The sequence below is a fragment of the Mauremys reevesii genome, linkage group 3 (genome assembly GCF_016161935.1).
Source record: "Mauremys reevesii isolate NIE-2019 linkage group 3, ASM1616193v1, whole genome shotgun sequence".
In the NCBI taxonomy this organism is placed as follows: domain Eukaryota; kingdom Metazoa; phylum Chordata; order Testudines; family Geoemydidae; genus Mauremys; species Mauremys reevesii.
In genome coordinates, this window is record NC_052625.1 from 58,333,902 (window position 1) to 58,358,498 (window position 24,597).

The window sequence follows — 24,597 nt, forward strand, 5'->3', positions numbered from 1 at the left end:
CATTTGCCTGGCCAAGTCTTAGAGCAAAGAGTGCCCTTTCCCTTCTCCACTTTGGGAATTTTCAAAATACTCACTGGGTAAAGTCGTGTGAGTCTCTAGGGTTCCATCACCTCCAATGCTACAGAGGGGCAGGGAAAAGAACAGAATCAATCAGTCAGCAGGGTTAATACTGTAAGCACATACCATCTGTCGTGCGGTCACCATACGTTGCTGCTGTATAAGCTCAGAGAGAAAAAAAAAAAAAGAAAAGACTCAACCAGGAATAAGGGGATAAACCATAGGTCAAGTGTGAATTCAGGGAAAGTATTGAAAGGCAGATTTCAGATCAAGTCAAACAGGGCTGCAGCTAAGGCAGCGCACACAGCCTTAGTGCCATGTCTACATGGGCAGCGCTGTAGCGGCACTGCTGCACTGATGCAGCTGTGCTATTGCAGTGCGTATGGTGAAGACGCTCTATGCCAACGGGGAGAGCTCTCCCATTGGCATAAAAAAACCCACCCCTGAACAGCAGGAGCTATGTCAGAGAGAAGCTCTCCTGCCGACATAGCGCTGTGCACATGAGCTTTTATGTCAGGGTAACTTATGTCGATCAGGAGGTGATTTATTCACATCCCTGAGTGACATAAGTTATGCCGACATAGGTTGTAGTGTAGACATAGCCTTATAGGCTACCAACAGAGCACTATGGAGCACTTATTTCCACTTATTCTGATGCTGCCCCATCAGAGCTGTGCAGTCTAACCTCACTGTTACCTACTGCATTTGTGAGCAGCTGTTCAAGGTGCACAGACTGCACTGATGCCTGCCAACCAGATATCTGGGATTCTGCTAAATGGACTGTAGAATAACGCCTCTACATCTGTCATTCACAACATGTTTGCATGCACAGTCACACTCATCCATAAGCAGCCACCCACTGCAGCGTGCACGCACACATGCACACACATTCTCTCACATACACACTTCCACCCAGAACTGCTGTGTGTTTCACCTCCAGGAAAGTCCTCTCCAGGCTGTCTGCAGGTCATTCACGCTGGTTGCTTTGGCTCCTACAGCAGTCTGGAAAGACGGTAAGGAATCGTTTATGAAATGGGAAGATGACAAGCAGAGGAAGTTGAGTGAAGCAGGAATGGTTTTGTCCTCCAGTAGGCTGAGCTCTACTGGCCCACGCTGTTGCTACTGAATGGGTCATTTAAAGGGTTAGTTGAAATGTACTGAGTAGAATTGGCTGAAAGAGCAGAATTTCTGTCCCACGGGAAATTCCAATATTTTGACATTTGGTTTAGTCCTGAATCAGAAAGAAGAGTCAAAACAGCTAATCTTTCTGTGCAATGAAAACTTTAGAAAAATTCATTTTGAAATATTAAAACATTTTGTTTCAGGTCAGTTCAATATTATTCTTCAGTCACCTAAGCCATTGCAGTGGCTCATGGGAATTGTAGTTTGGAAGCCTTATGCCCCCATTGTCCCCTAAGAGCACCAGATTCCCTGGCAGGACTGTATCTCCCAGGGCGCGGGTCCCAGATGCCAGCCCTTTTCCTGACCACTGGCCCTGTGCCTGGTCCTCCGTGCCCAGGGCTCTACTCTTGGGGCACTGGCCCCACTCCCTAGTCACTGGCCCCATGTGCTTGGGGCCCCACACTCGGGCCCCCAACTCCCAGGGCCCAGCTGCTGGCCCCGCATGCAGGGTCCTGGCTGTGGGCCCCATGCCCGGGGTGCCACTCCTGGCCCGGTGCCTGCCCCCAGCCTTTGCCCCCTTACCCGTGTCCGGGTCCCCCCCTCCCGGAGACATGGCACTGCTCCCGGCCCCAGCTGGGGGTGAGGAGCAGACAGGAGTAAGGGGGCTGGCTTTCAGCACCCCCACTATTAAAAGGGTTCCAGCGCCACTGCACCGGGGAGAGAACTCTCTGTAGTAACTCAGAGCCCTCCCCATCTACTGTCCCGTCACCAGCCATTGGAGATATTTGCTGCTAGCAGCAGCAGATTGGCTATGTGCCATTGTGGGCAGTCCCATCAAGCTCAGTCTTGAAGTCAGTTAGGTTTTTTGCCCCCCATTGTTCCCCTCGGAAGGCGGTCCCAGAACGTCACTCCTCTGATGGGTAGAAACCTTTGCCTAATTTCAAGACTAAACTTGTTGATGGCCAGTTTATATCCATTTGTTCTTGTGTCCACATTGGAGCTTAACTTAAATAACTCCTCTCCCTTCCTATATTTATCCCTCTGATGTATTTATAGAGAGCAATCTTATCTCCCCTCAGCCTTTGTTTGGTTAGGTTAAACAAGCCACGCTCTTTGAGCCTTGTCTCATAAGGTAGGTTTTTCCATTCTCTCTGAAACATTTCATGAATCAAGAGAATAAAAGTAACAAAAAGATTTCCTGGGAACACGCAAGCAGGTCACTGTTCAGGGGCTTGGGGCTGGAATAGCAGGGAGTGCTGCAGATCAGGCCTGAGGTCCTCCAAGAAAAGCTCAAGCCCCATTGTGGGAGTAGCCAAGGTTACTGTAGGTCAAGACTGAAATGGATCTGACAGAGCTCTCAAAACAGTGAAGCATGTACAACCCTCATCTGCAATATAAGCCTGATCCTTTGAGTTGCTCTGTCCCCATAACTCCTACTGACGTGAATGGGAGTTGAGGCAGCTCTGCACCTTGGCAAGATTGGGTCTCACCTCTGGCTTTAGTCCAGGCTATTTATTCCTCCGTTTCACAACTGCCAGATTCACTCATAACTCTAAGATATTGCTACGGCAAATGGACACAGCTGGGCAAGTCACAGCAATTTGCTCTCCATCTGATGGTGTCTGACACCATAACATCCAGGGAAACTAGAATTGCCCTTCCCATTCTCGGCTCAGGGGAAGCACTGGTACTCACAGTCAAAGAATCTCCCAGCGCTGCTACAACTTTGATGTCTGTTGGCCGTAGCTTATGTACTAGACAGGAAAAGAAAGAAAAAGCAGGGTTACCAGTTATAATTGAAAAATATTATCCTGGGTGAAGGGCCTGGTGATCTTGCTTCCGATTGCAGACAATGAAAAAATCTTTTCTGACTTCAGGGGGAGCAGGCCCAGGGTTCTACACAAACCTCAGTCATCAACTAGACTGAGGAATAAACTTGCAATTCGCTTCTGCCTCCTGGCTTGCTCCAAACCATGTGCTTGAGTAATAGGGAAGTAAACAGAGCTTAACACTACCTTTCACATGTCACTTTAGAAAAACCTGAAATAGATTAGACAGATTTAAAATTGCAGACATTCATTCTGTTCTGTTTTCAATTGGCTTTAAGTTTAAATCTAGGTTTCCTACTAACTGCTCAGATGTAAAGCGTTCCCGCTATGTCCGGGCACAACACACGTGTTCTGCTCATCAAGCAGGTGCATCCAGGTTGGTCAAAGCTGCTTTGCTGCAAATGTACCAGGCACATCTGGCTTGATTAAGCCAGCCAAGTCGTTATCTGTCCATTAGAATGCAGCCGCTGTGCTGGTCAACATGCTGGGTTTGGCAAACTAGAATGCCCTTGCTATGCGCTGGATAGACAATGCCTAACCTGGTTGTTTTCCTCTCACCCAACATGTGCAGTAATACAGTTTTAAGATTTTGCTTTTAAAAAGCACAGATGATTACTCCTCTCGGTGGTTCAGTCCAAAGCAAGGTCTCTCTCACCTGATGTTGGGACACTTTCAGATGGAGTCTGTGCAGGACATGACAGGTCACTGCCCCAATTCTTAAACAAAACAAACAGTAATATGGTTAGGAGATATTAGTATACTTTGGAACACACTGAACGAATATTACAACCAAATCAAAATCCAAAAAAGAATAGTTCTTAACTAGTTACCTGAGAACTCGGCAGTTCTTGCCTTTCATCCTGAAACGCTGTCCAAATACTGATTAATTCAGCTGGTCAGAATATTTTTGGTGAAATGAAATTTCACCCAAACATATTGTTTTGTCAAGGCCAATGTTTCACAGAGATGTGTTGATTTCAACAAAGTTTATTTTAGGAAGGGAGGGGAGAGGAGAAAAGAAAACTTCCCACACGCTATAGCCTTTTGGTTAAGGTAATGATGCAGAAAGTGGGAGACCCAGGGTTGAGTCCTTGCTCTGCCCGACAGAGAGTGGTCTAGGATGAAAAATTCTGGCTTGAATCAGGCAGAGCAGGGAATTGAACCTGGGTCTCCCAAGCCACTGCCTTATCATTTTTGCTAAATGCTTGAAATGGTTTGTTTTCATTCCAATGGAGAAAGAAAATCAAATTCGAAAACCTTAAAAGTTGCTGTGAAATGGAATTGTGATAGGCTGGTCAACCCTATTAATTAATGCTTACAGTACTCATGTGAGGCAGAATAGGTGTTATCCTCTGAACTGCCACAGACGGGTAGTCAGCCAGCGTGCCAATTCAGTAGCAGAGCCAGAAACTGAACCTAGGAATGCCTGCGTCACAGTCCTATGCCCATTTCTCTATCCACACTACCTCTCAACGGCAGCAACAGTACATTCTGAGAAGCAGAGATGGGCCAGTGAGGAAAATAAATTGATACAATGGGCAAGTCCCATAAGGAGCAGGGGTGTCCGCTCTGTGCCCAGACAAAGGCCATGTTGACCAGTGGTCATGTGAGAGCTTGAGGGTATCACCTGATTTGCAGGAAAAAAATCAAGTCAAATGTAGCTGCCCTCCTCTTTAACACAGGGGTGCGGCTCAGAGAGACTACAATCCAGTTAGAGGGTGTTATAAAGGTCCAGGACTCGTCAGCTGGGTTACTTTATTTTTGCGGGGGAGCGGGAGAAGCAGTTTCCACTCTCTCCTTTTCCTTCTACTGCCTCTCTCTTGCCCCCTTCCATGGGATCCTTCCAACTTGGTCACTGAAGTGTAAGAATCATGAACTGGAAGCCTTTCTCCAGTTCTCTGTTTAGCTTTCTAGAAGCAACCCCGGGTGCTGCTGTGAACTGTAGCTGGGAGGGGGAATGGTGGTTTCCTTTTCAGTTGCAGCCTGAAGCAGCACTTGCTAGTGCCACCTGTTGTTCTTTATAACTAAGGCTGCGAGTCTGGTCCCAGAAGTCATGGATTCTGTGACTCTCCAGGACCTCCATGATTTCTGCAGCTGCAGCAGCCAGTGCGGCTGACCCCAGAGCCGCCCGAGCAACTGGCCCCGGGACCAGCCACACCGGCCGCTGCTGGTACAGCTGGCCCCAGGGGCCACCGGAGCAGCAGTGATCCTAGGGGCGGCCCCAGAGCAGCTGTCCCAGAGCACCAGCAGTCACGGGGACCACCCCAGAGGCAGTCGGAGCAGCAGGGGTCAGGAGCCTCAGGCCAGCAGGGGCCGGGGGCTGTCAGCCCCTGCCACTGGTGCACGGGACAGCCATCAGCCCCTGGGACCCCCAGCGCAGCTAAAATTTAGTCACGGGTGTTTATAGTAAAAGTCATGGTCAGGTCAGGGGCCGTGAATTTTAGTTTATTGCCCTGGGATCTGTCCATGACTTTTATTAAAAATACTTGTGACAAAATTTTAGCCTTATTTATAATCCATAATGGATGCAGGGATTCACACTATTTTGTTTGGAAATTAGGTCCCAGCTGGGCATTACTTGGAGCTAGACAACAGCAGTGACCTCATTAAGAAGGCCTAACTAGCCACTCAGACCATTGCTTTGGACAATCACCTTCCCCAGCCATACTCACACCAACAGAACTGCACAGCTATCTTAGGAGGCATCCACACCTCCTCCAGCCACCTGGCAAGCATAGGTTCCCAGCTCATTTCTCCAGTTCCTACCCGGAATTAGCTCTGTTCTGGTTATGCTAACTCCTCTGCTGTTCTCTGCTATGGTGGAATGTAAAGCCTTCATCTAAGAGCCAGTAGATGTTAATTGGAGACATATTGCAAGTTCATGTAACATACTGTTATCACCACTTCCCTTTACTGGATAGAGCTGCCCAAGTGCATGGAAATACATTGCCTCTAGTGGCTGGATGCCTGAAGAGGCTATAAACCCTCCTTTAAAACAAGTGACCTAGGCCTGCATTTTGGGGGCTGACAGGTCCTAAGTTCTCTTGCCAATACTGTGTATATCTGGAGCAGCTGACTTACAGTAGTGTCCTTTGACTGGATTTGTTACTGTCATGACTTAGCCCTGGTCTACACTGGGGGGTGGGGGGTTGATCTAAGTTACACAACTTCAGCTACGTGAATAACATAGCTGAAGTCAAAGTACTTAGATCGACTTACCGTGGTGTCTTCACCGCGGTGAGTCGACTGCTGCTGCTCCCGTTGACTCTGCCTGCGCCTCTCCCAGCAATGGAATACAGGAGTTGATAGGAGAGCGCTCGGGTCGATTTATCGCGTCTAGACTAGATGCGGTAAATCGATCCCTGCTGGATTGATCACTACCCGCTGATCCGGTGGGTAGTGAAGACATACCCTTGAGAACAGTTTTAGTCAAGTTTTAGTAAAGTTGTTCCCAGTCTGCACTGGCTGGTACAACTTTGTTTGCAAAAGCACTTGAAAAAGAACCATTTAAATACCCATTGACATAGGAGGAGATGTGTATGTTCAAAGCCTAGTAAGAAATTACCGTTTACAAATTCCAAATGATGTGAAAACACCCACTAGACAGGAGAAATTTTGCATCCAAGTGCGTATGTGTAATGTACAGTAAGCGATATAGGCAATTACCTGAATTGGCTTGTTAGTAGGTTCCAGAGGTGGGTATGTGTAGTTGCTGTTCCTGTATGTTCCCAGGAAGGGTTTGTGCTGATGAGAGAGGAGAGAAAGGGAGAGAAATACAGATCAGGCAGCAAACAACGGCACAGAAGATAGCAAATGAGATCAGGATTTCTGCTGCCAAAAGATAATATATCTAGAGATGGCCTGAGCTACAAAGTGTGGATCTGGATTTTGAAACAAACACCCTCCCCTAAAATGTAGGGGTATTCAGGGGACCTTAGTCCAGAGCACCCGCACACATCAGATCCCTTCAAAGAGTGGTCAGGGCTGTTTGGATCTGTAATCCACTCTAATATAAGGAGTGGAGAAGCCTGGGCAGCTCTGCCTGCCTCAGCGGGGAGGAGCCTGGCCTGCACGGCTCACCCTTTTTCCACAGTGGCTGTATAATTTGGGTTGTGGTCTTGGTACCTAGCATCCACCTCAGGAAACATGGACTCTCATAGATTAAAGACCCCATCAGGAGGCTTGCTTCTCCCTAATGAGAATAGCATGATTGTCCCTAAGCTTGTAATACAGAACCCAGAACCTGAAGGCGCAGGGTCGAAGAGACTTTCCCACTGAAAGAGCAGAGTTATTCCAAATGGTTTAAATCAGAATTGTGTGTAGTTTGATCAGAAATCCCCCACCACCACCATCACCACTTGCAGACTTTCATCCTTTAAATTAACCCATTATGCTTATAAATGGTTTGCTATAGACCTTTGGTCTCTATAGCCTGGCACATATGACAGTCACACATACACAACATCTGCTGTGTTGAGTTAGAGAAGCAAAGGGACAGAATACATGGAGCCCTCGAACATCAGAATCTGAAGTCATTTTATGTAATAACAGATACACTAAATGACAGATGGAACTCCTCCAAAATAGCCTCTAGTGTAACTTAGCTACTGTACTGCAATTGGGAAGCCTTCACAACAGTGATGTCTCAGTAGGGAAAGTGCCACTGTGAGTGCATACCCACGGCTTCCACAAAGTGCCATGGACTTGCCACATTAAAGACTCATTTCAAAACCCTGTTTATCCACAAAATAGGTCCAGAAAGGACAGCAACAGGGCAAGGCAACACAGTTTCCAGGGCGTTTTGAATATCAGATTGTGAGAGATGTAGGGAAAAACAAATCCAACATTCATTTTCACTCTTCCACAAGAGGAGAGTAACTGGCTGCCTTATTAAATTAATACTAAGTAAACTTGGACCTGATAAAAAGGAAGTACCTTCCACAGTCTATAGTGAGTCTGTGGAGCCCGCTGCCTCAGGGGTGTGACACAGAAGCCCATCAATGCCAACAGGCCAAGGGTTTGCTGTTCTGTAACAGCAACTGTTAGCGTGCCAGCCACTCACCACCCCTAGCACACTGCTTTCATAGTATTTATCCATACAGAATAACATGTGAGGTCTCTAATAAAAGCTTATGTCATCCTGATCCTCAATCATTGCATCATATATGTAGAGAGGATATTTAAGTAATTGTGTATATGTACTGAAAATATGTTTTAAAGTACGTCACCAACCAAAGAGAAAAATGTGTTTCTTCCAGAGAGGAGATAGACAGGTGAAAACACATCCTATCTCTGTAAATTAAGCATTGTAAGCCAACGTATGAGCTCAATTTACATATGAAGTCAACAAGGGGATGAGAAGACACCGGGGACTAAACCAACAGAGGTTGTCCTGTCTCTGGAGCCCAAAAATGAGCTTTGAAGAATATAAAAAAATGCAAGGAGATATTTTGTTATCTTTCAGAGAGGAAGCAAACAGGACAGTGCTTTTTGCATTCATGAAATAGGGATCCCAGACATATTGGTTGGAGATGCTGGGAGATTGTTTCTCTCACCTAAAGCAACTTTAGATGATGAGGGGTTAAGCCTGTTTATTACGCACTTCTTAGAGTTATTTATTTTTTGTTTGATATGTAACCATTTCTATTTCCATTGTTATCCTTACTCACTACCCCTTAAATCTTACCCTTGGATAATAAACATATGATTATTTTCACTATAAACATATCTCAGTCTGTGCTGCTATATTGGAGTTGATCCTCAGTTAAAGCAAACAAACTGGTGCATGCACTGTTCCTTTGGCGACAGCCTACCTAGTAATTTCTGCACATGTCCAGTAGCTCACACTGCAGGGGACTGCTTCAAAGGAGCTCAGGGATTGGGGTGCACCTATGGGTAATCTGCCATGCAAAGTAAGGGCTGGCAGAGCCCCAAGGAGACTGACACCACAGACTGGTGGTGTCAAAGAGATGACACCCAGTTAAGCACCAACAAGTGTCTCACTCACTGAGGCAGGGGTATTACAAGGTGACTCAATCCTGGATATCCTGAGAAAGTGTCACAGGGGGTGAAGACAAAATGTGGAAGTGGCTTTAAAAAAGGAATGGATAAGTTTTGACTCACCGCATTTATAGTTATTCTTGGTAAGATAAAGGTAATCACCCATTTTAATGCTCCAGGGCATAAACTCATCTCTTCAGAGGTCAGGAAAGAATTCCCCAAATCCTGGCTCATTGCACAACGGTCCAAATTTGTTATTTTCACCTTCACCTAACGCATCAGCTATAGGTCATGCCCCAAAGTGTGATACTGGACCAGGTGGACAGATGGTCTGATCTGTTACAGCAGTTCTTGTTATGTTCCAAAAAATTGGCTATCCTAGTGATTTCTCTATAGGGATTTTACTACTACATAATGGCTGGAGGCTCAAACTCATGTAATGAAGGTAGGTGAGAGAGACAGACAAACACAGATGATGGTGATGGACACATTAGAAATTCATAGATGGATAATTGCTGTACAGGGCAAGGAGGGAAGAAACGAGTAGAATCTCCATCTATTGTCATATAGAAGCTCAAAAGTCCATGAATGCACTGATGTTCTGAAACTCACAGCAGAATAGAATTTATACATCACAAATTTTTAAGAAGAAGTTCAGAAAAAGGGCTGGGGAAAGGGAGAGAAGCAGCTGCCCATTGTCGAAAGACGAAACTGCTGAGCTGGTATGCAATCACAAATGCATGTACTGGAGGTTGATGGAAACATGAAACTCCCTAGATCCATACACCCAATGGGGGAAACTACATACACATGTACAGCATACATGCAGCCTCTTCAATATTAGTCACTAGGGACCAGATTTTTAAAGACATTTAGGCATTTAAAGATGCAAATTGGTGCCTAGTGGGATTTCCAAAAACATTTAGGCACCTAATTGCCAATGAGTTCAAAGAAAATCCATTCTGAATCCCTTTGAAAATCTCACTAAGTGCTTATCTGTATCTTTAGGCACCTAAATATCTTAAAAATCTGGCCAAAGATCTAAACACACATCAGTCATGTTATCAGTTTTTGTAAGATGGTATAAGGCCCAGAAACAGCTGAAGCAACTATTGTGCAAGAAAATATTCACATACAGTTAACAGAGAAGCAGAATTTTAGCAGACTTGTTCCAAAAATACTGGATCCTTGCCAAGAAAAGGGCATGAACCCACCCACTCCAACCCCTTGCTTCCGTAATGGTACAGTATTTACCGGAGTTGGGCAACTCAGGGTAATGTTCGCCTTGGGGTCAAAGAAGTCCGTTTTCTCGCCTACAGGCTGAAGCTGGGGAAAAAAAGGAGAGGATTAGTTTTGTAGCTGTGTCTTCTCATCTTACATTTCTATAGCAATTTTAAACCCAAAGAATCCAAAGGTGCTTTACAAATTTAACTAAATTGAATAATTGCATAACTCTGAATTTGCCTGTGATTGAAATGCAGCCATTTCTTTGGAGGAACATGGCAGCTGTGTTACAGAGCACAGTAACACTAGACAGTAGTTTAGAACAGGAAGTAAAGACGCATACCATATTGCTGAGGGAATTTAGGGAGGCAGAAGTAGCTGTATTGGAATTTGACCAGAATACCAGGGCTAAGGCCTCTTGTCTAATTTTATGTCTGTTGAAACGTGGCATCAACCACAGCAGGCAGCGAGGATAAATCTTCTATTTCTTGTCACAGTGCCAGTGAGTAAAAGGAAAACTGAGCATCACTGCAGAGGTTCCTGGATAAAAACTGGGGATCCTCCCTGACTACACTCCTTTTAAAAAGTGAATTTAGAATAGGTGAAAGGTTCTGGGTTGACAGCCAGGGAGACTACAGTCCTCTGTAGCTCCACAGAACAGGTACAGCAGAGGCTCCAGCAGTACAAGCAGCACTTACACTGCCACACAAATGTGCCTCAGCCCCAACCTGGAAGGTGAGAAGGTAGGTCAGTCAGTCTCCATGGCCCATGCAGTCTTCAACTTCTCTTTCATGGAGACTGCCAGTTAGTGCATTCCATGGGATTTCATTCTTGTTGATGTGGACACCTGTCCAATAGGATGTGAACTGAGACCCACCAAACTCAGATCACCACTCAGCCAACAAATGGAAGAGACCTTTAAATTAACACTGATCTGGGCTGGATTTGAATAGGTGACCTCAATATGAATGGTCTGGGTCCCATCAACAGTGGCCTGAGACACCCAATCCCCCAATGTAACAACTATTACACAAAGGAGACGATTTTACAGATACTTTGAATCAGTTCTGGTTGATGAGCCTGATATACAAGTCCATGCCATCCCTACCATGGTGTTCCAGAGAGTCCTGGAGAGCTGAGACTGGGATTTCTGACTCAGATGGAAACAGTCTGGTGCAAGGAAGGAGATATCTGCACGCCCATCCTAAAAAGGAAAGTGCAAAAGATACCTGAGTGCAAGAAGTTTGGTAAGTTTATTTCTTTGGTTCACTGAAGTTGGAGCAGAGGTAGTAGCTGTATGGCACTCCCATTATACACTCCCATGTGGAAGGCCTACTGGCATCTGGGGAGATGAAGTGGGGTACTACCAGTCAGGGTCACCAAGTACTAGCAATGGGCCAACCCCAAAAGGATAAGCACCCTAAAGTTCAGATGTTTAATGTGCTGTTCTAGCCTGGCTCTAAAAATGGCCTTGTGTTCTGTGTTTTGTCTTTCTCTTTAGGATCTCCAGTGCCACAGCCACAAACTCAACTGGGATAGGACAGTATAGGTGAGCCTTTTCCTTCTCATGCATCACCACCAGGAAAAAGTGCTCCTCAGTGGGTTTGCTCAGATATAGCTCGGTGGAAGTTAGTACACAAGTCCACTGATGATACACAAGAAGGAACAGAAGAAAAATCTCCTTCTCTTGTAGCTCACTCTTTTGCAGCGGCGTCAGTTCTGCAGGGCTAACAGGAGTAAAAAGCAGTAAGAGTTGTTTGTCACTGAAGTTAGCAGATATAAGTGAGTACACCCACACAGTCACCTTTCAGAGAAGAACTCCAGTTTATAACTGATTTTGTAATATCTGAAACAGTTTGGGTTTGGAAGTTTTAAGATATTGGTTTTCTCATGAGATTTTAGGGGTGAATAAAAGAGTTTGGATTAGATGGACTAAGGCCACAGAGTTTAGATCCAGAACTGAACTTCCTCAAGGTTTGAGGATGTTTTGATCAAGCGCTCTGGGTTGGCTCATTAGAGAAGTAAGGACCCACTGCCAAGTTTTGGATCTGTATCTGATCTTCCACCAAGTTTGTAGCCAGGATTTTGAGTCAGGCCCGTTTCAAATTTGGATATAATATGGAAAAACATCTGTTTTGGGGTTATTGTTTTTTTTGCAAAACTGGAAGAAAATCATTTTTGAGGTCTAAACATTTTTCAGAAACAAATTGTGTCTATTATTTTTCATTTCCAAGTTTCTAGGCAGTGTCCAAACCCACAGGAAGGGCTTTTCACAAAGGCTGACCTGAGCAGAAATCAAAGCCTATAATTTTGAGAGATTTTTCAGCCCAATTTTGCAGTCTCAGAAAAGGTTTGTTAGGAGAAGAAGCTGAACGTTTGCAACTTGTCACCAGTTATTTCTGGCATTTTCTGGTTCCCTCTGGCCCTATAATACCACAGCTTCTCCTGTTTGGAATTTGACCACATCTGCTTCCAGTTCCATCTGAAATCAGGAAGTGCAGATGTGGGTGAAAAAAAAACATTGAATGGTTTTCAAGTTTCAGAAAAGATTTGCGTCAGTTCTTAGATTTACTAGCTTGCTTCACTCACCATACAGGCCCTAGAGCCCCCTCCTACTGCCAAAGATGGGGCGAAAGGGCTGATTGCTTAAGACTACATTTTGGACTGATTACTATGTAGATCCCTCTCTCTGCACAGGCACAGAAGAGTAAGATCATGGGTCAGAAAGAGATGACAATGCAGTTAGTTAACAGTGAGGGTCATTGCCAGACAGCTTTAAGAGCTCTAACATAACTGCCAGGGCTCTCTACGCAGCTTGATTAATCAGTTTCCCCATCATTAAATGGGGATAATGATACTGATGTCCTTTGCAAAGTGCTTTGAAATCTACTGATTAAAAGCACTATATAAGAGTATAATGATAACTGTACTTTTAGCTAACACCTGCCTTTGCTGAATAACTGTGTATAGATATATCTTTACATGTAATCTTTAAATCATTTCTCAAAGGTTAAAACAGTAATCAATATAAAACTAAATTATGTAAATCCAAGTATTGGGAACTGTTCAAGGAATTCAAACAACATAATATACACAAACCAAATTATCTTCATATGGGAACTTCAAGAGCACCTGGCAAACCCTGATACTTTCATATACTCTAGATGGGTGGGTGAGTGCCTGCATCTAACCTAACTACTGAGAGTGACCTATGGCTATACCTGAAGAAGAGGAATCTTGGTATTTCGGAAGAAAGGCTGCAGTACCACCGTGAAATTCTCCTGCGTGTCATACCTGCCAGACTCCACTAGCTTCTGAGTGCTGTTCTGTAAGAGACAAAAAAAGACCATCATCAACCCACCAACCACTTTGTCACTCTTAAATGGTGTATAGGGAATGTAGCTGCACTTCCACCCCAGGGGCGGCTCTAGGATTTGCGCCGCCCCAAGCAGGGCGGCATGCCGCGGGGGGCACTCTGGCGGTCACTGGTCCTGCGGCTCCCGTGGACCTCCTGCAGACGTGCCTGTGGAGGGTCCGCTGGTCCCGCGGCTCCAGTGGACCTCCCGCAGGCACGTCTGCGGGAGGTCCACCGGAGCCGCGGGACCAGCAGACCCTCCGCAGGCATGCCTGCGAGAGGTCCACCGGAGCCTCCTGCCGCCCTCCCGCGGGACGCCGCCCCAAGCGCGCGCTTGGCACGCTGGGGTCTGGAGCCGGCCCTGTTCCACCCTTGGGCTGACACAGTCAGGGATCATAGACCTTCAGGGCACATGACAAAACCCATCTTTTTTCCCTAGTGGCTGAAGAGGTTGAAGCATGATGGAGTGATTGCAGGGCCACCCAGAGGATTCCGGGGGCCCGGGGTCTTGGGCGGCGGGGGGCCCCCGCTTCGGCGGTAAGTCGGCGGCAGGGGGTCCTTCCGTTCCGGGACCCGCCGCCAAAGTGCCCCAAAGACCCACGGCGGGGACCCCCCGCTGCCGAATTACCGCCAAAGCGGGACCTGCCGCCGAAGTGCAGCCCCCACCACGGGTCTTCAGGGCACTTCGGCGGCAGGTCCCGGAGCGGAAGGACCGCCCCCCCCCGCTGCCGAATTACCACCGAAGACCCGGCTGCACTCCGGCGGCGGGTCCCGCTTCGGCGGCAATTCTGCGGCGGGGGGTCCTTCTGTCCCGGAGAGGAAGGACCCCCGGCCAGCGAAGACCGGGAGCGAAGAAGCTCCGGGGGCCCGGACCCCGCGAGAGTTTTCCGGGGCCCCCAGAGCGAGTGAAGGACCCCGCTCCAGGGGCCCCAAAAAAATCTCGTGGGGGCCCCTGCTGGGCCCGGGGCAAATTGCCCCTCTTGCCCCCCTCCCTGGGCGGCCCTGCAGTGATTGTTTATGAGGGATGGAGGTTGGATGAGGAAAGTCCCACTTATGGGTTTGTGTTAGGGAGAGTTTTCCTGCTGATTTTGCCACACTGATATTTTTAATAATAACAAAGGTACCCAGAATAGTAGATGGGCACTTTTTGTATATGTTGTTATAAATTGCAACAGGCTGATTGCTGGAAAACCCTCTGCCCTGCCTCAGTTGTAGGCAAAGCCACTGCACTCATCCTGGTAGATGTACCTGGTAGGCTCTGGTAGCTTCCATCACCATCACTAGCTCTTGTGACCCTTCTGTCACTGGGAGAACACAACTACACAGATCTCTGCAGAAGAGGTTACAGAAGTAAGAAAAGCATACAGCACAAGCGCAAAGAGTGTAGATGCAAGAGACACTCACCCATAGCCATTCAGCATCCACACCACCGGGGAGCAGTGCTGGATGTCTGTATACTACCCTTTCTATAAGAGTGCCAGATGGCCTTTGCCATCTTGTACAATCTCAAGCCACAGTTTTATCTGCCCCTTTGCCCTACATGAGTGGTGCAGCTCTCATAGCAGTTTGGCTACCTCTAAGCATTTCAAGGTGATTTGCACTGCACTATGTCACCCTATGGCCCATTACCTTTGGGCACCTAAGGGTATGTCTACACTGCCGCTGGGACATGCAATTCCAAGCAGGGCGGCATGCCGCGGGGGGCGCTCTGGCGGTCACTGGTCCTGCGGCTCCCGTGGACCTCCTGCAGACGTGCCTTGTGTGTTAACATGTGTGCTAACCCTCACCCTCCTTTATGAGATGCTAACCCTAGACCTGGGAGCCCTACCTTCTAGAACCTTAACATTAGCACAGGGAGGCCTATCCTCTTGAACCCTAGCTGTAGCCAGGGGAACCCTACCCATTAATACCCTAACCATCACTAAGGGAGCTCTACCCATTATTATTCAAACCCTTGCCCAAGGAGCCCTACCCTCTGTAGCCATAACCCTCGTCCAGGGAGGCATATCTATTATTACCCAAACTCTCCCCAGGGCAGCCCTTCAGTATGGAACCTGAACCCTCCCCGGGTTTCCTCCATAGAGAAGTAGGGAATCGAATTTTGTCTTTTCTCCCACTAAGAGTCACCGCAGATGCCAGAGTAGGTGAAAGCTGCTTACCCAGTGAGATGTGTGGGGCACTGTACTTGGTTATCCAGAAACATCTGCCTCAAGGAGAGGAGGTCCATTACTTCAACTAGATTGACCAGAGCCCTGGGAACCTGAAAGGAAAGTCAGAGCTTTGCTTGGCAGGAGCTGGTTATGCAAATTGCAATGCCTTTATTTTAAAGCACAGAGCACAAGTGCGACTCCCCCTACCTGCCCTGGTTAACTACTCAACCAATCCTGCCCAATTGTTGATCTTTCCTCTCCACCTCACTTGACTGAACCCTCCCTCCTCCTGCCCCGGGTTGTATGTTGGTGTCTCATTTGTCAGGCCATCTCTCGGCAGTGTAGCCTGCATTATAGAACTCATTGGGATACATTTGGTTCAAGGGTCACCCCTTGGCTACCCCACAGCTACTAGAACTGGGGAAGGAACAAGCAATGCTGACCAATGAGTTACTAAAACTACTTACTTCTGCATGCAGAATGTCAAGGGCTTCTTGAATGTGGCTGGTGAAATTTACAGCTGAATAGTAATTCTCATCGAAAAAGAAGAGAAGCAGGAGTTACTGCCAATGACGGCTCACAAATGGCTTGAGACAACAAAAAAGATATTGCACTGGGCATTCATTCCCATCCCCTTTCTTCCACCATGCTAGACTGTGGTCTGTTCTTGCTCCTGTCCAGAAACCAAGTGGCTCAATTATACCATTACTCCACCCTCAAATGTAGATAGGCTGAGTACAACCTTGGCTTTTCTAGAGCTCCCTGTTGAGCTGTAGCTGATTGAGTCAATGTCCAATGGGCCCCTCATCTCTGGCTGAGGGAAAGAACCAAGTGGTAAGTGTGTTCGAATGGGGTCAGTCAAAAACTGATAAAACAGAGGCACAAATGTTTCCGGTGTGTGTCATTCTACTGCTATCCATTGACATCATTAGCAGGCAAGGACACACCGGCCATAAACATCTGGCAGCAGCACAGGAGCTTGGATAGGCCTATTTAGCTGCAAGGATCCCCTCAGTCTGTTGCACCCTCCGTGTGCTAGTGGTAGTGAAAAGGATTGTGTACAAAAGAGACAATACCCTAGATTCAGAGCCGGGTTTAGAACTAGGGGTGAGGGGCATGAGAGGTCCCACACTCTCCTTCTGGCAGCCACAGTCTGAAGCAGCATAAAATCTCTGTAGCACTGACCATTACAGAGACTTCCAGCATGCTCCCTCCTGCCTCCACCACCACCCTGTGCCAGGACTTGTGGGGGGAGGTGAGGTGGGTGGTGTTGGACTACTTGTGGTGGCCTAACACAGTGCTGAACCAGGACAATTCTTCCCTGGTTAGCTGTGGGGCTTTTCCAGCCCCTGTATACCACCAGAGCAGAGAGGGAAGAATCCTGCCCTCTCTCCCTCTCCCCATGCCCCAGTCATGGTCAAGAAAGGCAGGCCTCTCTCTCTCTCTCCCCCCCCCCCCCCCACACACACACATAATGGCTGGTTCTTACCCCACAGCAAGCAAGCAGAGACCACAACAATCTTAGTCTGGGGCTGCTAACTCTGTTTAAAACTAGGCACTGCCAGCAGAGTATCTATCATTTCACAAAGACCCCACAGTACTCTACAAAATTCAGCTTTGTCTGGCATATTGGGTGACCCTCATAACTCAGGGACTTCCTTTCCCCTACCTGCAACCTTGGATTTCATGGGATGCAGAGGTTGGCTTTCCTTACACTGGTGTTTTTACATCCACACCAATCAGCCTTGCTGCCATGCCAGCTTCTCAGTCCTGCTACTTACAGGGTCTTTGCAGTAGTTGCACAGATCGTTAGCTCCAATTAACACAGTGATGATCTTCCAGTCATTGTTGAAATCAATTCTCTGTATAAAGAAAAAAAAAGTGTAAGTTAATTATGTTCCAAACTGATGCGCACACTGGGTATCTTTGGAGGCGGATCTGTCCCATGAAGCAATATCTGTTCCTTTTCATGCTGTGAGATTAAACATGCCACGTTCCAGTCAACTCACCGGATCACTTTTCATTAGTCTCACCAGGGCTCTTACTTGGTCTGGTAATTTCCTGTGGAGAAGGACAATTAGTGAGCCTTAGGGGAGACCAGCATCCATAGGAAGGATATTTATCTAGATATCTATATGGCCCTGGGGCATCTCAAACTCATGAGTGAATCTATCCTCACACTATTCCTGTGAGGTAGCATTCTCCCATTTTATAGATGGGGAACCGAGACACAGAGACTAAGTGACTTGTCCAGATTCACATGGGAAGGCTGTGTCAGAAAGGATTTGAATCCAAATCTCAGTCCTGTCCAGTGTTTTAAGCTCAAGACCATCCTTCCTTCACCTTGTTTGACTCCCTAGAGAGTAGCTGAGAAATTTTTTTTTACAAATTTTTGGATGCTAGGTGCAGCAAACCCTTTGTCAGCTGACAGCATCATTAGAATTGTTGGATCAGTTTATTTCTTATAGACTAAAACTGCAAGGGAGCGCCAAACCCAAGGCTCTGAAAAATCCCCTGCATTAACATTTGTGTGTGCACTGAATATTTCTAAACCTACATTGACTCTAAGGAAATGTGCACAGTAACTATTGAAACAAACCTCTGATGTTCCCAGGATCACAGCTCAAAGTCAGCACTTCACAGTCTATTAGGTGCAAAGCAATGGTTCCAAAGCTTTTTTGGTCCTGATGAAAACTGAAGCAAGTATCCAGGACACTCAGGAGGGGGCTAACAAGACAGCCTTGTAATAGCCAGGCTAGATCTATAAAAAGCTTTGCTATGGATTCTAGGTTACCTATGCTAAACTGATGGACCTCATTTAGCTGCTCTATCCTCACATTGATCCTCTAATATGCACAGAATCTGAATGGAAAACTTTGGCCTTGCAGCAGCTTCATGGTTTTGGAATGAGCTGCACCTCCCTCTGGGCCCTTGCTAGAAATACTTTACTGACTGTACATCATTTCATGACGTACATCTGCTGATACTAATGAGCCTGACACACACATGATTTACATAGTAATCGGAACTTTGCTTTCCTTTGCCTTACGGATCATAGGAGCAAGAGGTATTTCCCCTCTTCCTGCAATCTGACACATAGCTCTCACTAAGGGTTTGTCTACACAGCAAGTTAGTGCATGGCTAGCAGTGGTGTAAATCTGCAGTGCACTAGCTTGCCATGCACTAGCTTGCCATGCACTATCGGAACATGTGGACGCTGCTACTGCAGACTAACCGTTCCATAGTAGTCCCATCAACCAACCACAAGTGGTCAGGAGTCAGGAACTCCCTTTTACATTTCATTCTGGAAGATGGCACTTTCATTCACACAGCGCCGCTCGCCTGCCCGCCCCAACATTAAGATAGGATTTAAGGTTGACAGAAAGGGGAAACCATCACCTATTGAATCACCAATGTCCCTTCTGCAGCAGTTTGGGTTTACCATGGAGCTCTACCTTTCAAGCATTGACCCAGCCTAGCTGATAAGATGTGACAAGATCAGGGCTTCAGAAAATATCCTACCGGCACTTCCACACTCGGGTCTAGGCCACATTTAAATCTAGATTTTCAGAGATGGGCTGGAGGTGGAGGAGGTGTATTAACTCATTACTTCACTTATTCCCCCCCTTCCATGACTCCCATTCTTGTTCTTAAACTTTTAGTTTCATTTTTCAAGTAAAATTTGAGATGTCCTCTAAGGCTTCAGTTCAGCAAAGCACTTAAGCATGTCTCTTATGTTAAGTGTATGCTTAAGTGTTTTGGCTGAATAGGGATGGACTACAGAATGTGCTTAGAGTCAAGCACATGCTTAATTGCTTTTGCCTGATGAGCACCTAAGAAGGTATCTCCCTTCCCACATATCTAGGCATGGCAGAATTCAATTTTTATTTTTTTATAGTTTCAACAGACAATATTAACGTTTATTTTTAAGCATTTTTTCTATTTTTATCCATTTAAATTTTCACGGTGGTGCAAAATTATGGAGTTTAAGCTTTTTCTTTTATATTTATCTATTTAAATTTTCCTGGCTGCAGGAGATTATAGGGGGGATAAAAATCAGGCAAGGGGGGGGCAGACTATAATTAAAAGACAGTAGATGATGATTAAAAATTAAAGCTTTATAAATTTAAAACACCATCACATCAAAAGGTACACAGTAAATATCTTAAATCAAACACTAATAAGTTATCAAGCAACATTTTTTTGTACTTTATTGAACGGAAATTTCAATTATCAATAGAAATGTTTTCATTGGTTTGTGCTTGTGCAGTGAAATCAATGTGTACTGGCATTTACTGATAAAAATCTATTCCTTCCAAGCCTACACATATCCAACAAGTTCATTAAAACCAGCCTTTTCAGAAGTGGCCACTGATTTTTAGCCACTCAGCCTGAGAAAACTTTGAGCCTGATTTTCAGAACTGATGAGTGCCCACCACTACACTGGATATCAGCAGATGGCTCAGCATCTCTGGAAAGCAGGCTCAAGATGGACACCCAAAAACTGAGGCACACCAAATAATTCAATTTTGAAACTCTTGGCCTTAGCTCTCATTTACAGGCCATCTTTCTACCTCTGGATGACAGGAAGAGGAAGCTCTTTGGCTCAAAGAATGAACCCTTAGCAGCATTACAAATACAGAGCCACATATTTGAACCAGGAGAAACTATTCCACCCTCTTTATGTCCAATGCCATGATATCAGTGAACTATATGGAGATAAACTTATCTCCTCAGATAAAGCTATAAATAAAGTGTGATAGAAATGAACTCTACTAAGGGTGCCAATGAGAGTTCAGGGACATTACCATAGTGCCTGTTTATACAGAAAACAAACTCATGTGCTGCTTTCCCTCACTGTCATAGGCCTTCCACATGAGGAGATGGTGGGAAAGGGCAAGGACTGGTGGGTGGGGCGAGGTTGGGCAGTTGGGGAATCAGAAGGAGTCTGTGAGCTTTGTTTTCTTCATCCCCTGCTGAACAGTTATAAAAGAGTAAAAATATTGCTGGGAAAGCTGAGCAGCAAAACTTCCTATCTCTGGCCAATCCAGGTCCTCTGGTGTGGCAGGTGGAAAGAGGAGAAGTTCACCTCCTCACACCGGTGACCCAGCAAGTGTACAAGAACTCACCTGTTTCTCAGGATTTGTACAAGAGTTTGCATTTCGCAGTATAAGTACATGAGAAGTACTTAGTACCTGTTCAGTTTCTCCACCTTAGTATCTGATTTTACACTTTGGACCTAACTCACACCTGGTGTAAGAGTATGCAGCTCAACTGTCTTCATAGACTCATAGACTTTAAGGTCAGAAGGGACCATTGTGATCATCTAGTCTTCAGTGACTATTAAGTTGCACCCTCTTGTACCAGATCTGAATTTGGGTCAGATACTTAGCTGCAAATTCAACTTCCAAATGAAGCAGTCTCTGTAGCTTACTCAGATTTGCCCCCATCTTGAATTTCACAGGAAGCTAGAGATGATCATTAACATCAGTTGCAAATAGTTTTTCACTTATCTAAAGGTCCAGCGTATGTTCCCTGAAAGGTTCTGGCTTGAGAGCCCTGGAAAATGAAGTTCTTTATTCATCCACCCCACAGTTACTTCACTGGCAGTGCAGGCTTCGACAGTTTGGTCTCAGCCATGAACTAAAGGGACCGCACATCCCGAGAAGAAAAGGTAGCTCAGATTCCATAACTCTGGCACTCTTGGCATCCCAGTTGAGACTGCCCACAAGGGTCCAATTAGCGCCAGCTGTACTGATGGCCTTTGTCATGTGGACAACAGTCCCCTAGGGACTTGACTGACATATCATGATGCTCAATTCAAATGGGCTACCAGACAGACATCTAATGGAAAAGACATGATTGCTGCAGCCCTGAGCTGTATTCACACTGGTGACCTAGAACTGAAAGACTCTGTTATCCTGTTTCCAATCCCCTATGGTAATCAACCAACCTGATGTACCTTTTATACCAAATAAGGTAGGGACAGATGATTTAATTGCTATCTGATTTTTATGCTGTAAGAGCAACCCAGGATATTAGATCCCTAAACCCTGCAGGAGTTTCCTGTTCACACAGGGAGTCACTTCATTTGGAAATAAAAATGAATTCATTATAGAATGAAAATCCCTCCTTTTGCAGGGCTAGGGGGCAGAGGGAAATATTTCATAGCATCTAGCCAATGACTCCCATTTTGTCAGTGAATATTAGGGTGAATCAGAAATCATTCTTTCAGCCTGCAGGAGAAATCACTCCTGAAACATTAAAACGATATCTTGATCACTGATAAAATCTTGGCAGTCATCACTTAGGGAGAGAGCAAGTATAGGAGCTCTCTTGGCTTCCAGATTTAGCTGCCAAGTAGAGCTGCTGGGGAAATGGAGGATTTTTTTTTAAATAAGAGAGAAAGATTGAAACAAGAGTCTTTTTAGCTCTACCAATCACCAAAAATCAAATACAAGCACAATCAGCCAGAAATCCTGCCCAAACAGTGGCTGTGCCTGAGTCTGTGGCTAGCTGCTTAAATTATTTAAATACAGAATTAAGCCTTCCATCCTGCCCCATCATCTCCCCATCAGAAGCTGAGACTTCTAAGTTGAGAACTTGGATTCTCCTCCTAGAAAGGATAACACCGGGGATTAAGTATGCAGCGGCCTTCCATGAGACTGCTTCTCCCAAGTATGGCTGAAGGCAAAGGGACATATTCAAACTGCATGAGGCTGCTACTACATTGAAATCAAAGTAATTGCAGCCACTGACACCAGGTCTAAAACTGGCCTAGAGCCTGTGCCTGGCTGTCACCTGTCCTCATCTCTTCATAAGCCTCTAGCAGCCTGATTGGTTGCTTGGTATTTTTGCTGTCTCTCTCCACCACTCCTCCCCACCCTTCCAAATGTTTGAGGCTGGACGATTTCATGGAAGATTTCATGCATTCTCTCCTCTAGCTGCTCATTGCAAATTCAACACACTTTCACTTTCTACCCCATAGAGAACATGTCCTAAAAGCCCTTCGTGCTCCAACGTTTAACTTATACAAGACCAAACAATTTCTGCACCTTCTTGCTCCTGGGGCACATATGAAGACTAGACAACAGTTCAGTTCCTGTAATGGCTTTTCCAGCAAAGCTGTGTCCCAAGGAGGGCTGCTGCCCTGACTTGCTTTTATGGACAATGTGCTGAACTGTGCAACTCCGCCTGTGGACTAAGGTAAGGTCACCACACTCACTTTTGCTAGTAAATGGTGATCCCAGGTCTCAAGAAGTCAAAGGCTAATGCACTAACCCACTTGTCCCTCCAATTTGTATTCCCAGCTGTACTGCTCCTTTCATCGTACAATGAAGCTCTCCTTTGGGACAAGGTATTTCCACTGGTGTGCTTACCATTGTTAAGTATCAGAGGGGTAGCCGTGTTAGTCTGGATCTGTAAAAGCAACAAAGAATCCTGTGGCACCTTATAGACTAACAGACGTTTTGCAGCATGAGCTTTCGTGGGTGAATGCAAGACATCCGAAGAAGTGGGTATTCACCCACGAAAGCTCATGCTGCAAAACGTCTGTTAGTCTATAAGGTGCCACAGGATTCTTTGTTGCTTACCATTGTTGTGATCCAAGAGGTCCTGTCACATGCTTCATTATATCACATGGCTTTCTTATGAAAATCAAGTGAGCCATTCAGTTTATGTTCAATACAGCAGAAGCTCTGGAGCATGAGCCAGGCACCAACTTGAAGTACCTGCCAGACTGGTTTTGCTTGCTATTAAGCGCACGTTATAACAGCACGAGACACATCAAAGGAAGTTATATGAAGCAGCCACATCCCTGCATCCCAAAGGGGGAAATCATCTTACTCAGCCACTGCTCCAGGAACTGCCTGATTGAGAAAGGCATTCGGCTCGTTTGCTCCCCCTGTGCCAGTCGAGTAACCCGTGAGGTTAAGGTTGAACTCCCGAAGGATATCTGAAGAAGGAAGAGGATAATGAGAAGGGAGTGACCCCACTTGCTTATCACAGAGGGGAGAAGACTAGTATACACCATGCCCCCCTAGATTCTTGGTTTGTGTTAGGAGAAGGCTGCTGCTTGTTCTCCACTTACCTTGCTGTGCCCACCCAAGGGAAGCAGAATGTTGGGCACTGCTGTGTCAGCCAAGTGATGCCAGAGGCTTAATCACTTAGTGTAGATTGTCAGACAGCTGGGGAATGCACTGGCTCAAGATGTCTCCTGATTCAAACCTGGTGCAATCCCACTGACATCAAGTGCAATCATGGGGGGAGGTGGACAGAGTATGTACAGGCACATTGTATGTGACCATCGTGCACATTACCATGGTTAAAGCTTGAATGAGAAACCCCCTGGTGAGCAGGCAGCCATTCTGTCAGGGAGCCAGAAGGGCCCTTGGCCTGGCTGGTCTGGAAGGAGCTGAGAGAAGCTTCTCTTAGCTGGAAGTTCTATTGTGCATATCTTTACCACTATGCAACCTCACGCGCTGATCGCAGACCTGTGTATTAAATGCTTACATGCAAGGCAGTGAATTATTCACAGCTCCTCTCCGTTCAATATCCTAGTACTGTTGCTCAAAAATAAAAAAAATAAAAACCACCACAAACACCCTTGTGTCTGTGAGGGCAGAGAATGTGTTGCTAGTCAAAACAAAGAAAGCCACAATTATATTAAGGGTTCCATTTATCAATTGTTTATAAAGGATTAATAAATGGCTTAATTTTAAATAAATAACTTTAAAGGGATTAATAAAAAGTTTTAATAAACATCCGACGAAGTGGGTATTCACCCACGAAAGCTCATGCTCCCAAACGTCTGTCAGTCTATAAGGTGCCACAAGACTCTTTGCAAGTTTTAATAAATGAT

The 24,597-nt window shown here is 45.9% G+C and overlaps 1 protein-coding gene across 4 annotated transcripts in view; it reads right to left on the minus strand.

The window, feature by feature from the left end:
• PLB1 (phospholipase B1) overlaps positions 1 to 24,597 on the minus strand; it is a 120,677-nt gene that overhangs the window by 19,895 nt on the left and 76,185 nt on the right. For all 4 annotated transcript variants that reach the window (XM_039532426.1, XM_039532429.1, XM_039532427.1 and 1 more), the window contains 14 exons: positions 23,583 to 23,691; positions 17,747 to 17,798; positions 17,519 to 17,599; positions 16,205 to 16,270; positions 15,747 to 15,847; positions 14,836 to 14,917; positions 13,454 to 13,558; positions 11,341 to 11,436; positions 10,263 to 10,334; positions 6,675 to 6,752; positions 3,664 to 3,724; positions 2,875 to 2,933; positions 992 to 1,059; positions 75 to 118 (listed from right to left, as the gene is read on the minus strand). In XM_039532426.1, the coding sequence (XP_039388360.1) occupies positions 75 to 118; positions 992 to 1,059; positions 2,875 to 2,933; positions 3,664 to 3,724; positions 6,675 to 6,752; positions 10,263 to 10,334; positions 11,341 to 11,436; positions 13,454 to 13,558; positions 14,836 to 14,917; positions 15,747 to 15,847; positions 16,205 to 16,270; positions 17,519 to 17,599; positions 17,747 to 17,798; positions 23,583 to 23,691 (1,074 nt within the window). The remainder of the gene's footprint in view (positions 1 to 74; positions 119 to 991; positions 1,060 to 2,874; positions 2,934 to 3,663; positions 3,725 to 6,674; positions 6,753 to 10,262; positions 10,335 to 11,340; positions 11,437 to 13,453; positions 13,559 to 14,835; positions 14,918 to 15,746; positions 15,848 to 16,204; positions 16,271 to 17,518; positions 17,600 to 17,746; positions 17,799 to 23,582; positions 23,692 to 24,597) is intronic.